Source organism: Condylura cristata, unplaced genomic scaffold (genome assembly GCF_000260355.1).
Source record: "Condylura cristata isolate star-nosed mole 26May11 unplaced genomic scaffold, ConCri1.0 scaffold00024, whole genome shotgun sequence".
Taxonomy (NCBI): Eukaryota; Metazoa; Chordata; class Mammalia; order Eulipotyphla; family Talpidae; genus Condylura; species Condylura cristata.
In genome coordinates, this window is record NW_004567125.1 from 25152802 (window position 1) to 25168189 (window position 15388).

At 41.7% G+C, this 15388-nt stretch overlaps 2 protein-coding genes across 3 annotated transcripts in view; both read left to right on the forward strand.

Annotated features, from left to right (window-relative positions):
- NPL (N-acetylneuraminate pyruvate lyase (dihydrodipicolinate synthase)) overlaps positions 1 to 8410 on the forward strand; it is a 28906-nt gene extending 20496 nt beyond the window's left edge. The window contains exons 8-12 of the mRNA XM_012728959.1: positions 266 to 414; positions 552 to 598; positions 2713 to 2797; positions 6565 to 6604; positions 8018 to 8410. Of these exons, the coding sequence (XP_012584413.1) occupies positions 266 to 414; positions 552 to 598; positions 2713 to 2797; positions 6565 to 6604; positions 8018 to 8202 (506 nt within the window). The 3' untranslated portion in view covers positions 8203 to 8410. The remainder of the gene's footprint in view (positions 1 to 265; positions 415 to 551; positions 599 to 2712; positions 2798 to 6564; positions 6605 to 8017) is intronic.
- Positions 8411 to 11580: 3170 nt separating this feature from the next.
- DHX9 (DEAH (Asp-Glu-Ala-His) box helicase 9) overlaps positions 11581 to 15388 on the forward strand; it is a 37261-nt gene continuing 33453 nt past the window's right edge. The window contains exons 1-3 of one of the 2 annotated variants that reach the window (XM_012729195.1): positions 11581 to 11697; positions 14186 to 14318; positions 14713 to 14853. In XM_012729195.1, the coding sequence (XP_012584649.1) occupies positions 14208 to 14318; positions 14713 to 14853 (252 nt within the window). In that variant the 5' untranslated portion in view covers positions 11581 to 11697; positions 14186 to 14207. Of the gene's footprint in view, positions 11698 to 14185; positions 14319 to 14712; positions 14854 to 15388 lie in introns of those variants that run through there. The other variant, XM_004688549.2, reaches the window with a different exon arrangement.

Here is a 15388-nt window from a genome sequence, read left to right on the forward strand (position 1 = left end):
TGTTACAATCAGGTAAACATTTTTTTGAAACCCATTCCTTTCTAACTTCCTTAAAAAAATAGAAGTATACTTTCTAAATATCCTACTGTCTTCACAGATTGTAATGCTTAGGGCTATAATTTAACAAGCATGCAAGGGCAAGTGATTGTGTCCAATGCAGTCTTTTCCAGCTGAGAACAGCCCCCAACAGCTCAGTGCAACTATGTGAGTTATGTGGTGTTGTCTGGAGTTTTGCAGACTAATGAGGCATTAACTATTTGAGCAGTTCGCGCTGAGGAGTTGTTGGATGGGATTCAGGATAAGATCCCCACCTTCCAGGGACTGAAATTCAGTGACACAGATCTCTTAGACTTCGGACAGTGCGTTGATCAGAATCGCCAGCAAGAGTTTTCTTTCCTTTTTGGGGTGGATGAGGTGAGTTACCCCCTGAAATATTCCAGCAACTTAATTTCCCTTCAAATTTCCCAACAATTTGTATAGCTGCTTATATAGTCGCAACTTTTATTTTTCTTCTTCATAAAAGTGAATATTCTTTCTCTGTTTCTGATTAGCAACTGTTGAGTGCTTTGGTGATAGGAGCAACTGGAGCAGTGGGCAGGTAAGTCATTTCCTCTAGTGATTACAAATAAAAGTCCTACCCCTTCCCCACTCAGCAGTATTCATTGCCAGAGCTAGGTATACTTCTTTCATGTGCTCCTTTCTGTCAGAAGTTGTCTTCACCCTCACTTCTATTCAACAAAAGGAAATCAAGGAGGGCTAATTCATTTGTTAGCAACTCAGCCATTGTTCTTTAGAAGCTCTGTGGCAGTTAGTGCTAAAACACGTGAACTCAGAGTATGCATAGTAAGTTGTGATGAAATGCTGGGATATGATGTAAAACTAGGAGGAAGAAGTGCTGCCAGGTTGTAGACAGGATGGAATTGCAAACCTCTCAGCAGCCAACACAGTGACCCTCTAGTTGTATTCACTGTGGTAGCTCTCTATTTCCCTCTCTCTTTAGATGGGGTTTCTCTGCTTCCATGTACACATAGGCCTTTGTGGCTGCATTGGCCACTGAGGATAACACAGATCACACTGCCTAGTCAGTTGTCATGTCAACTGCTTTTAGGAAGTAGAATCATGTGACCTGATACCTACTCAGCAAAAGACAGGAAAGGCAGGTGGCTTGATTAGCATGCCCAGTGTATATGTTCACTTAATTCTTCAGAAATATGTCTGCAAGAAGAACAATTGAAATATTTCCATTAACTTATATGCAGGAAAAGTATAGGAGAACAAAGTAATATTCATAGCATATCATGATGAGCAAAGCTTTGGTGAAGAACAATTAAAATGGATAACCTTGATAGCTCATTTACCAAATCAGGATGGCCTGCAGTTTCCACTGTCTCTGTAGGAACATTTCTACCAAGGAACACTGAGTGTCTAGATCTGCTGATCATGAACCATTATTTTCCCAGCAATTTTTTCTTTTTTTGACTCTTGTTTTTTAGTCTTCATACTAGGCATTTAAATCCTGCCATTACAATCTATAAGCAAAGTGTATATTGTTAAATTGTATTTCTTCTTCATTATAATCATATTCCTCTCTAAGTGAGGACACCTAAAACCCCTGGCTTTGAATTGTCATATTTTGAAATTTCTCAGACATTCATGTACATATTGTGGGATGTTTCACCTCTACAAGAGACTTGTCTCAACCAATGTATTTTTATTTTCCCTTACTCTATTATCAGAAAGCAGTTCAAACTTCATCTTCCTCATATCACTTGCTGTTGACCACAGGGTGTACAAACATTAAATAGCAACAGCATTCCATTCTTGGTACATCCAGATTTTGTAATACTTACTCCATGAGAAGTTGTTTAGAAATTGGGTAAACACCCTTATTATGAATTTTTATGCCCATCTACCTTGGTGGTTTCTCTAAAAATATATTGGTTAGTCTATTTGTCTCTATTGGTATAGTTAACGTCTATAAGATCAATTTATCAGATCAAATAATATTTTCACCTTCACTGGTGCTGCGTTGTGATCGGAGGCAGCATTAAGTGCTGGGAAGCGTTTGGGGCCCTTCTGCAGCTCTCCGTGGAGCCAGAGTTTCTTCCCAGTAAGACAGAAATGAAGCCTGCCTTGCAGGACTTTGAGAGCCCTACCTGTGATTTAAGCCCTGGGAACGCAACCAGAATTTAATAAGTAGGCTCTTATTTTATCATCACTATTAATATTATTCTCTGAAAACTAATCTTTAAGTGGTATATAAATTGACAAGGAATTTAGGTAATGTGTTGGGATGTATTTATCCTGGTGTCATCATGCTCCACTCACCTAATTCCTGAGAAGAAGGCTTTTTTGGTCATCTGCATATACTCCCTTTCATCCACAGTTCTTTTTCTATTATCATGTTCTGTGTTTCCTCTGGGCAGGTATTGACTTCCCTGCCAAATACACCTCTGTCTTTCACTTCTTCCCCCCACAATTTTACCCTTTGTCCATTTCCCCTCTGTATTCTCTTTGGTAGCTCCCGCCTCCTCCTGGCACTACTTGATGTTTTGAAAAATTCAAAGACACCTAATCTTCTGATAGAGTAAGGACATAAATAGACATCTGGGAGGCCTGGAAAGTTTTATCCTCGCAAGCAACAGAGGGGTTAAAAGATCTGGACCTTTCCCAGAGAGTTATTGACCCTTAGGTATATTGTATTTTTTCCAGTACCTATAACTACCTGGGAAAAAAGACAAACCAGATGTTGGAAGCTTTTGAACGAAAGGACTTCTCTTCTGCCCTGAACTATCAGGTAAAGTTTTCTTCCCTCCCTGTCAGTCACAGCCTGTGTCTTCCACCCTGCACGATTGTTATTTTCTTTCATTAGCATTCCTACCACACCTGCCCTCAATAAAATGGCCTTGCTTCTTCTGTTTCTTCCTTTTATGACTAAAATCACATCTGCCCCCACATTGTTCAGTACAGACCCCTTTATAGGAATGACTCCTCTCTGCTCCTCCTAGAAGTGGTATTTATTTTGTTTGTTTGTTTTTAAGATTTATTTATTTATGCATACAGAACTGGGGTACAGGCCAGAGGCTCAGGGGCGGTGAGAGGCTTCACCAGAGACAGAGTGGGGAGCAGAACAGGCAGATCGATGAAGTACACTGCTGAGGGGAGCAGCGGGCGGGTCAGGAGAGGTCTGCCTCGCCATGTGGTCACCTCCGGGGCAGGCGGGAATCGAACTCATGAGGAAATGGCTTAAGCTTCTTAGTGCTGTGCTTTAACCCGCTGTGCCACCAGGGAGGGCCCTGTTAGTTTGTTTTTAACTCTATGTTCAAGTATAAATGTAACTGTAAAATCATGGTGATAAATTTCTGGTAAGGTGACCACAGGCCATTCTCTTGAGGGTATCATGCCAGAGTCCCCAGAGAGTGAGGACACACACTCTAAAGTCCCTAAGCTAAAACAAGGAAGTGCTCTTCACCCTGGAAACATGCTGAGAACTGGAAACATCCAGCAGAAACAAGACCCAGACTTGACACAGGAGGAGAAGCAGCGAGAGCTGCCGTGGTACCCCGGGAAGGACTGGCTGCCTCAGTGTTGCATGAGGACAGCCCAGCTCAACTGTTCAGAGTCAGGAGAGCCTTGCTTCAGGGTGGAGAAACTGTCTCAGCAGCTGGGTAGTGAGTGTGCCGGGGAGATAAATGGGGTGAAGCAAAAGAAAATCAGGTCAACACAAGAGAAAAACATGAAGGCTGAAAGGCACTGAGATTTTACGATAGTAAAAGTAAATGCAGAAGTATTCCAAGAAAATAAAGGGGAATGAAAGGGGAGGAGCAAAATCAAAGCAGTGACTGGGCCCGGTAAAATTCAGATGGTGCGTGATATTTTGCACAGAATGGACTGTCTTCTGAGTAAAGGTACAGAGAGGAAATATAATGCATCCTGGAGGGAGTGAGGTAACGTGCCACTCAGAGAGTACGAGGAAGCAGTATTCTAAATCTACTTCACACACAAACTCAGAATAGCTTATTTAATAGTCCACCTGTTTAGCCCCAGACCAGGTGAAGCTGAGCCCAGGGACAGAATGGGTAGGAGGGGGTGGGGGACTTGGGAAGCTGTGCCAACCAAAGTAAACACTGGCAAGAATGTAAATTAATATAAGTTTGGGGTGGGGGAGATAAGTCTGATTTGTACCCCCACTATCTCTTTGCATTGAGGTTATTTTCATATTCCCTTAGTTTTCCAGGAAAGGGTATTCCTGAAAATTCTAATCTGTTCTGAGCTCAGTGAGAGGTAAATCATAGGATGGAGTGAACCATGAAACAGTTCTGCTGTGGACCCTTCCACTCATTGTTTTCTTTTCTTTTAAAGATTTATTTATTTATACAGAACTGAGGATTCACCAGAGACAGAGTGGGGAGCAGAACAGGCAGATCTATGAATTACACTGCTGAGGGAAGCAGCAGGAGAGCCAGGAGAGGTCTGCCACCCCATGTGGTCACCTCTGGGGCAGGCGGGATCGAACTCATTTAGAAGTGGCTTTAGCTTCTCAGTGCTGTGCTTTAACCCGCTGCGCCACCAGGGAGGGCCCTTCAATGTTTTCTTTTATTGACTAATCCAGATTCTGTCTCTCCGCCCCACATCTCTAAGCACCTCTCCCCCTTAGTCCCACTCAAAATAACATTGGTGAGAAATTTAGTTGACCACATTTTTGGTCTCTTCTTAACAAGAAAATAAATGCCAGTGGGTCTTGAGTAGTCATTTGCTCATATACCGAGACCTGAGCTGTGGGCATAATTTCAATAAAGCTGGGTTTTGCCTTGCAGTCAAGTGAAGAAACAGATAAGTGAAATGTTAGGACTAAATTTTTCTTATTCACTCATATTCAAATGCCATCTGTTCTGTTTGCATAAGTGAAACAACACTTGTACTAGTTAGTCCTTACGCAGCGTTTATAATAGCAAAAGGTGGGAACAGCCCACATATCCACACCTAGGAAATGGTTAAATACATTTTATTCAACTTATGTAATGGTTTTATATACAGTCCTTTAAAAGGTTGGGGTAGCTTTATATCTTGATCTGGAAATATCTTTTTGATATACTAAGAGAAAAAACTGCAAAGTACAAAATGTGGAATATACTGAACTATATAGTTCATGTGTGAGGGAAAAAAGAGTAGATACATATTCATTTGTAAGATTCTTAGTATTAAGATTTTAATCTGCATTGAACTTTTTATTACTAGTTAATAATTGAATAAAACAATATAAATAAATGATACATTTTGAAAATTATTTTTTATCATGAAAGTAAAATGTTATTGAAACTTCATCTTTTTAGGGCCTCCCTGTTGACCTAGGGGTTAAGTCTCTCTACTGTCACACTGTCACCACTAAGGCCTGAGATCAATCCCCAGCCAGGGAGGTGACCCACATGGCACAGCAGACCTTTACTGTCTCACCCTCTATTCCCCTCCGCTCCCCTCACCGGTGTATTTCAGTAGATCAGCCTGTTCGGCTTCCCACTCTCTCTGGTGAATCCTATCACCCCCTCCTCCAAACCGCCCCCCCCACACACACACCTCTGGCCTGTATCCCAGTTCTTTTCTACACAATTTTTTTAACACATTTTTTTAGATGATGGATGAGACTTTTATTAATCAATGAATTCATTCATGTATTAGTGACAAATTAATACACTTACTTTTTGTTAGGTTAAATTTCATCATTTGTTTTTAGAGAAATAAGTGCTGGCTGGGAAATCCTGTTCCTATGAATTAGCAGAAAAGAGTAGAAGTCTTTTTGTTATAGTGTGTCATTCAATTCTTTGAACACTTGAGAACTCAGTCTGCTTAATTATTTAATGGTTTTCAGCCTGTGTAGCAGCATTAAGAGCAATGTTGAAAGCCAAAATTGAAAACCCTGTGATTTTATTTTTTAGAGAACTTTATCCATTAATTACAGGAATCACTGTGTTGCTTTGTTAATGCCAATACCAACATTTTGATTTGCTCCTTTATTTGGCTTCCAGAGGATTCCCAAGGCAGTGATGTGGGAGGAACATCTTTAATTTTTCAGAAGTTGGAGAAGGGCAATAAAAGAGGGCATATATATAAAAGACAGCCTGCATTTCCAGTCCATGTAAAATTTTATTTTGATCAGTTTTAAATTAAAGTACACTACTTTTGGAAATTAAATACTAAAAATTTATTCTCTTAAGTTTAGGCTCAGCCAAGTGTCCTTAATTTAACTTAGAAAGTACCACAGAGGTTCATGTACCCCATTTTGAAATGCCTGCACTAGATCCGTTTACTAAATAAGCTAGATGGATAAGAAGTGGGAGTGGCTACTTCATCCTATTACCCAGGTCCATCACTGGAGATCCTTTTAGGCATGATCCCTTTTATAAGGCCTATGTGTATGGCAGAAATCCTTTTTTATCCTAGATGGATCTTAGGCATCCTCACTTGGCTGGTGTATGCTTTCAGATTTCTATAAATTGACCTCTTAAGTCTTTAAATTGTCACATTTTAGTAATAATAACTACTACAGATTTGTCTGTTCTTTTCTAGTTTTGTATCCAGAGATTTATCAACTTTGTGGTCAAACTAGGTAAGTTTCCTACTTTCTGCTACCAAAGAATGTAAAGGAAATAGAATTTCATCAGTTGCTCTGATGCCTTAACAAGAAAGTCTTTTAATGCCCTGTTATAAGCAGTTTTATGCCCATTACTGACCTAAAGGACCAGTCCTGTAAAATGGTGACATAAACCTACTGGAAGTTCTTTGACTGCCTTCAACAAATCTCTTTCTTCTGAATTAGCTCTCAACTCCCCTCTCTACACAGGTGCCATTTGTCACCCCTTCTCTTGCACCCTCCCCCCTCCCCCGGCATCCCAATCCTTCACTTGCCTACACTCATTACAATTCTACTGCTGTACTGTGGCTGATAATCAGCGTAAGTGCTCCAAGGAAGACAGCCTGAATCTAGATCTTACTAAATTGTGAATGAGTGACTCCCAAGAGTATTTTCTGCTTAAAAAGAGTTTATTAATGCAAGGAATCTTAAAGGGATGGTGATCTGGGTAACAGGACAAACTAAAATTTGAGTGAATTTTGGTAGACCATCTTCTCCAGAATCTCCTAAATCTTATCCCCTGACAAATGCCATTCCGTCCAGCTCAGCAAGACTGTCTCTTCCTGAGAACCTGGGTCAAGTCCAGGAACAGTTCAGGTTTATCTTGGCTGACCTCCCACTTCCCTTTCAGAGGCCTTTTGCCTCACCCAGGCAACCCTTCACAGGCCACAATCACCTATTATGTGTTGGCCCTTGTTCCCACCGTGTTCTCAGCTAGCCCAGTCTTTCAGAGACAGTGCTTTCTAGCTGTTTCTCCACTGTCATAATTTTGTCTTATTTGTGTGTCACCACAAATATTATTCCCTATCTTAAGCAATGCTTTCCATAAAACTGTGGATTGGAAGACATATATGTTTCCAAATTGATTAAAAGTAAATATTGAACTATTAACATGTTTATAGAACTAAATTTAATAGTAAAAGTTTACATACACACATCAGCAGTGATACTATGGAACAGAGCTCCAAGTAAATGGATTTGCACTTTTGCTAGAATATTGGCATTTTAAAGTCAAATTCTATTGATTTGCTCTCCATTTACATAACTGCATAATTTGGGGAGTACAGTACACACCATGTACATGCTTCACTCAACTTCCAACAAAGCTCCCTGTCACATCATGCACCCCTATATCACCCCTGCTCCCCACCCCTTCATTGGGAGCCAACAAGTGGTTCTGGTAGGAGTTATTTTTATTCTGTTTGTTTTCTGTGAATCTAACCAAATCAGTGGAACCATGAGAAACTGTCTTTTACATTCTGACTTATCTTACAAAGTACAGGCAACCAAGATCCATGTGTGTGTGTGTGTGTGTGTGTTAACTTTTCTGTGGGATGTTTGTAATGTGAATGGGCCAAGTCATGTTTCCTCATTTATTTTTGTTTTTAGGATTTGGAGTATCGCAGACAAAAGCCGTAATGACACTGGTGTCTGGTATACCCATGGGCCCGCCCCGGCTTCCACTGCAGAAAGCCTCCAGGGAATTCACTGATAGTGCAAAAGCCAAACTCAAGAGTCTGGATTTCCTTTCACTGGCTGGTTCAAATGATGCAAACTTGGAATCCTGTAGCTAGTGCCTCTTTATCAATTCAGGGTGTGTAGATTACACTATAATCCAACTAGTATGGTACATTCATTTCTCAAGATGAGCTTGAACTAAACTGTTTCCTAGCAACTGTATGCTGATATCAATCAATAGGTATTTGAAAGCACCTACAATAATCTTGTGAAGAAGCAGAAACTCTCAAAGAGTCATGAGACCTAAATCATGCAATATTTCAAAAAAAATTGAGAAATTTTTGCTTGTATGGATGAAATGAAATCAGAAGGAAATTGTAATTTATTCATTTTATTTGCCTTTCCTATTGTCTTGATTTCCAGTTATTAATCCTATTTAATTTTTCTGATTTTAAATCACTATATAATATACTTTTCATTTTAATAAATATTCATTTGCAACCTAAGACAACTCTCACCTCCTGCATTTGGGCAGGCACACTCACTTTAATGCAAGTTAGAACATGGCTCAATTCTATACAACTGTTGACATTTGGGTGTTCAGCCTAACTCTAGAACATCTGTTTTCAGATTGTCACATTAACAGTTTGTTTTTTCCCCTGTAATGTTGAATTAATTGAAGACTCACCATAATTAAAGGTCCTATGGGAGTAGTTTGGTATATTTTATCCTTAAAGGATAATTTTGGGGTGTTCCTGAGATGAGGCTCTGTGTGTGTGTGTGTGTATGCTTCACCACACAAATAAACAACTCAGAGGCACCGACCGAGCATTCAAGATTCAACTTAGTTCTGACTGTGTACCCTGAGATAGCATTAGAGTCCACAGTTTAAGGTAGGCAGAGGAGTGGCTACCTTGAGCTGGTGGAGAGACTGCCCTAATGTAGACAGCCTCTCCCTGGGAGGGGCTCACTCCCTGTGAGCCTAGGTTGGTTGACTTTGAATAGAATCTGAAGAGATTTCTGATGACCTTCATCTCCAAGTCCTTATCTTTCACCTTTTGGATTTGAGCTTCAGACACAGCAGATATTCAAGCATGGGTGGGGGTGGGGGGCCATCCTGGGCACAGGTTGACCTTGATGTTATGGCTGTGTCAGTTGCTGCACTAGTTTCTTCTACCCATCCTCATTGTGTGACTCAGTCTTGTGATGCCTTCCCTACATTCCTTTCTCCACCAGTAGGAGACATTTGCTTTTTACCTCTGAGCCTCCTCACCTCCTCCAAGGATGAGACTCCAGAAACAAGTGCTCTGAGCACTATCATATTCGAACACTTTGGAGGTCCTATGAACACAGCTCTGCTCCAAGTACTCTCATTAACCCCATCTCAGACTTCTACATAATTTCTTCCATCTATATTACTGTATATGTTACTTCCTCTGCATGAACTCCAAATGCTGGTCATGCCTAGATTCTGTTAGTTCACTCTATACACTCTTACTGGACAGCCTTCTGCAGTGAATTCAAGCACCATTCATGTGTTGACAGCTCCTAAGCCTCTCTGTCCAAGCTTTCTTTTGAGCCTTAGAACAAGATATCTAAATACTTGGAGGACTTCTATATCATATCCTACAGGCTTTGGTTCTTAGGTGTCAATCCTAATTCTTTCATTATTTGGGTAGAAAACTTCTAAGGTGGCCAACAGTGATCTTCACCTCACTGTGTCACTGTGTAGTCCCACCCTACATTAGACTAAGGTTGATCTTTTTGACTATTAGCATATACAAGGGGATGGTAGGTCAATCTGGAGGTCACTTTAGAAGACGCTTTGATTCACTGTTTTGTTCTAAGCTCTGACCTGTCTCCTTCTACACCTCCAGCCCCCTTCCTTTCTCTCTCAAGCAAGCTGCCATGATATGGTGAGAATATGAAGCCCCTGGCAAACAGTGAGGAAGGAACTGAGGCCCACTCACAACTATGTGCAGGTGCTTCTTTCCACCCGCTCTCTCCTTCTGCAGGGCAGCTGCTCATGACCTGTACTATGCCGGGACTTCTCTTCATTGACCTCCCTCAGGGGAGGCTGCTTTCCTAAGACTGACTGCCTGAAACCATGTAGGTCTCCTTCCCTGCAAACCTGTCCCATTTGGAGCAGCTCTTTCTGCCCGCTTGTGTCTATTGCAAATGTCTTTTTCTCTCCTGTCTCTAATAAACTTACTCTTTAAATATAATTGAGTCTCTGCCTCAGCGCATGCCTCTGAAAGGGGAGCTCTAGTGAAACCTTTCCCAGAGTCAACCCAAGGACCCGGGCTCAAAAAGATGACATCATAACCACTATGTAAGCCTCTTCGAATTGTGGCAAGCTCCTGGAGCTCATCATTTGGGTACCACAAGAGGCAAGAAAAAACAAAGATGGTAACAACACCTGAAGGCAGGGATCCTATACTTCCAAATAAGTTTTTTACAGAGGAACTGGGGTATAGGCCAGAGGTACAGGGGGTGAGAGGATTTAGCAGTGACAGTGTGGGGAGTAGAACAGGTGGATCTATTGAAATAGATACCACTAAAGGGTAGCAGACCAGCTGAGGATCAAACTCAGGCGATAGTGGTGACAACCCTGAGACTTAACCCCTGGGCCACCAGGGAGGCTCCAAATCATGTACAGTGTTGTAAAACAATGTTATCTTAATTTTTTAAAAACTAGAGAGATGAAAAAAGATGGCCATATCATGGGTTTGGATAGCTGAAGAGCCATGAACACCCCCAACTTGAAATAGTTTCTATTGCTGCCATCTTGGGAAGCACTGACATTAAAAAAAAAAAAAATTACTATAATTCCTAAGGATACAAATTATTCTAAGGACTCTGAGGATAAAAGGATAAGCAACTACCAGAGTAAGTAGAGAGGAGGTATAATTTAAGCCAAAACAAAACCAAACAACCTTGCAAGCTTTATTCCTTACTAAACCAGGATTTACTGGCTTTTACGTTGTGCCAAGTACTGTAATCTAAGATCTAGCCAGCAGGGCTCCTGCCTTCATTAAGCTTATTTCTCCTTTGGGGGATGTTCGAATTAGATAACTGAATTACTGCCTTAACAATTATTGAATACCTATTATGTGCCAGGAGCTGCACTAACAACTGCCACTCCATATAATTATCTCTAAAACATTATTGCGGTTAGCATCACAATTTCCGGTTCTGTCTTTCTAAGGGCTCCTCATCTCCCTGGAGGTCCCTATGCAGAAGCTGCAAAATGTTTGGTATATCAAAACACTTCGTGTCTTCCACTTTCAAAACTGTTGGAAAGTAAGCAGTGCACTCGGGGAAGCCACGAGACCGAGAGAGGGCAGGCAGGCGCCGCCGATCTCCCAGGCGACCGGACGCCGGGAGCAGGAAGACTGCGCAGCCCTGCCTCTCCCTCGGTGCGTCCTCGGCCCAAACTCGACTTGTGCGCAGGCGCACGCTCACTAGCCCCGCCCCCTGGCGCCGCCGTCGGAGCCATTTCGCGGCGTTCGTGCGATTTGCGCTGCGCTTGCCGGTGGTCTGAGGGAAAGGCCCGAGCGACACTCGGTCCTAAGAGGCCGGTGATCTCTGGACCTAGGAAGACTAGACGGGTAGGGGAAGACGTCCTCGCGGCCCTTTGGGGCGGCGTGGGGCTCCGCCGCGGGCTTTGTTTCGGAGTGCGGGCGGCGGCGGGTGGGGGAAGGGGAGCGCCGGCCGCGGGTCGCGGGGTCGGGTGGTGTGCGCTGCTCACCGCGCTTGGTGCCGCCCCGCGCCGCCCTGTGCACCCCAGTATTTCGTCGGGCAGTTTCCTTCCTGTTGCCGAGCTCCGCTGTCCCCCTCACAGCTGAGTGAAAGGGGGTGAAGGAGTGGGTGGGGAGTCGCCCCGCCACCGTGACGCCACACGGGCCTGGGGTCCTCCTTTCTTTGGTTCACGCACGTCACAGACACTGCATCCCGTCCTGCAGACACTGGCAGAGCTGTGAGCGAGGTAGGCGGCCGCAGTTTTCCTTCCCAAAGGCTGCGGTCGTTTGCAGCGACTGTGTGGAAAACGGCTGCACGTTTTGATGAGAAGAGGAATTAAAGCGTTCAGGGAGAGCTACTTTCGGTTGGGTGGCAGGGAAGGGCTTCTCGCACGGTAGACCTTTGAGCTGATAACCGTCGTGAACGTTGGCTCTAAGCACAGCGATTGCAGAGAAACTGGAAGGCCTTGTGACTGGAGTGGCGAGAAGGGTTTAAGAGAAGAATGAGTTTCAGGGTGGTTCTGAATGGAAGCGAGGAAACAACTGTCTCAGGTGGGCAGTAAGGGGGCAGGGGAGATGGAGTGCAGCATTTGGACTGCAGGCATGTTTTGGAGGCAGAATGGCCTGGCAGCTCTGGAGTCAGACAGCCTTGGCCTGGAATTCTGCATGTCCCTGTTAGGAGTTCTGCCGCCTGGGGCAAGTTCTCAGTCTCAGTGTCCTCATCTGTAAAAAGGGGATGGATGTTTTTCTGTGCAGTCAGCTAGAGTTTACCTGGGCAGTTGTTGAAAGGGTTAATTTAGGTAAAATAGTTCTTGTAGATGATCCTCTAAGTCTGGTACATCCTAAAGCCTCTAGGAGGCATAGCATAGAGGATCTTGAGGGAGTAGCTGAGTAATTTGTGTCTAGTAGGGACATTTAGGGAGATGGGAACACAGATTGTGGGGAGTAGGAAACAGGTGTGGGGAGAAAATTTAAAATTGCTTTGAGATGACAAGTTAGCATTCAAATGGATCTGTGTTAGTGCTATAGTTGGATGGATTTTGAAGCTAAGAGAAAGGATTAAATTTTCCATTTGTAATTTAGGTCTACATACAGTTCATAATCAATATTCTAGAGTTAAATGAGACTACCTAGGAAGGAAGGTATTTCATAGTGTAGTCCTATTTCATGTTACTCATTACCCTAAGGGCTTGTTTTCTGAATTATTCAGGGGTGGAATTTATAGATAGACATCTTCAGTTTTCCACAACTTTCAGTTAATAGGATGTCTACTGCATTAGCCTGTGGCTATAGAATAAGCCCAACAAATTTATATGAAGGTTGAATTTGATACATGAAACTTAGGTGCTAAGAAAATGCCCTAAACATGAACAGAAGACAGGTTTAATGCTAGTAATGGAGTGTCTTCTCCCAGCAAACTAACTTTGTAGCATATTTTCTCTGGATATAAATTTTGATCTTCAGTATCTTTAAATTAATAGATTAGTGATTTCAGTTCAAGTATAATGTGTTTGGTTTATTAAGCCTGTAGCTTTGAGTCTAGCTACTAGGAGACATAATCTAGATAAGAATAAACTGTTGGATTTATGTATAAAAATGACCGATGACCATTTCTTAATATAATAGTTTGGGTTTGAAGTTATATTTCCTCAGTGGATGACTTGCAAAAATTACTTTAATTTTCTGTGTCTTTTATTTTTAACTCTATAAAAAAGACCATACTGGTACTGCCACATAATCTCAACCATTGTAAGGATTAAGTTAGTTAAAACATGTAAGATGCCTATTGTAAAACTAGTGCATTACATAAACTATTTTTTTGGAAAAGATAAAAATAGCTTGTAATCTCCCAAAGATATCTTCCAAAGATCTCCATTAGTAGAGGATATTTCTTTCCTGTCTTGACTTTTGCATATATATATATAATTTTTTTTAAAGATTTATTTATTTATTTGCACAGAACTGGGGTACAGGCCAGAGATGCAGAAGGTGAGAGGATTCACCAGAGACAGAGTGGGGTGCAGAACAAGCAGATTGAAGTAGTACACTGCTGAGGGGAGCAGCGGGCGGGTCAGGAGAGGTTTGCCACGCCATGTGGTCACCTCCAGGGCAGGCGGGGATCGAACTCATGCGGAAGTGGCTTAAGCTTCTCTGTGCTGTGTTTTAACCCGCTGCGCCACCAGGGAGGGCCTATAATTTTATGTAATCAAATTGTTCATTTTTTCTATTCTTTTTCTTGTAACTAGACTTCCTAGATTTTTCAATTATGTCATTAAAATGTCTTCATTTCCATAAATTCTAGTTATTGGTTATTTCCATTGTTTATTATACATAATGCTGCTGTAATTTGTTTTCTCAGGTCTGACGAAGATCCTGGAATCATGGGTGACGTTAAAAATTTTCTGTATGCCTGGTGTGGCAAAAGGAAGATGACTCCAACCTATGAAATTAGGGCCGTGGGGAACAAAAACAGGCAGAAATTCATCTGTGAGGTACTAAAGAATACAGTTTACATTTCTGTGTTTATGAGGCTCCTTTTGTTGTTAAAAGAACAGTGTCTTCTGTTTGGAAATGTTAGTATGTTGCAGGTTTTTGAATTTTTATGGTTGACCTGCCTGTTTTATTTCATTATAAATCATTTCAAACAAGCATTACTTGAAATTATATGAAACAATCTGTTAGATGTATACTCATGTTGATTCTCAACAGTCAGCATCTGAAATTATGTCAGCCACATTATTTACATGTTGTTTTCAGTGTTTATAAAGTATATCTCTAATAACTTATCCCTTAATGAAGTGTTGATTTATGAATTTTTTTAAATCTCAGAATCACCCCGGTTAATCTTGTGATTTTTTTTTTTTTTCTCCCCCCTGGCTGTTAAAGGTTCGAGTAGAAGGATATAATTACACTGGAATGGGCAATTCCACTAATAAAAAAGATGCACAGAGCAATGCCGCCAGAGATTTTGTTAACTATTTGGTTCGAATAAATGAAGTAAAGAGTGAAGAAGTCCCAGCTGTTGGGGTGAGTACTTAGGATCATGCATGTTGGATGTGTGTTACAGGGTTATGCTAAGTCAGTGTGGAGATCCAGGGTGAACATTTTTCAATTTGATTTTAAAATTTATTAAATTAAGATTCCTAAATGAATCTTGGCATCTGATTTTCTCAAAGCACTGGAGTAAGTTCCTGAAGAGTTGGATTTCATTCTTAACCATGTACCTGGTTTTTGTGGGATCATTAATCTGTATGCTTTAGGGTTTTCTATGTTTTATTTGTTTGTTAACTGATTTTTCAGAACCTAATATGTTCTCTCTGCTTCCAAGAATAACATTTTAAAGGGAATATAAAAATCAGTAATATTTAAAGAAACAAGATTCAGGCCCTCCCTGATCATGCAAGGAGTGAAAGTGCAGCTCTGAAGCTACCTGCAGCCACTGCAGCACAAGTTCTCCCCAACCAGGGAGGTGACCCACATGGTGAAACAGACCTCTCTTGTCCTACCCACTGCTGCTCCCCTCAGCAGTGTATTTTGGTCAGTCTGCCTGTTCTGTTCCTCA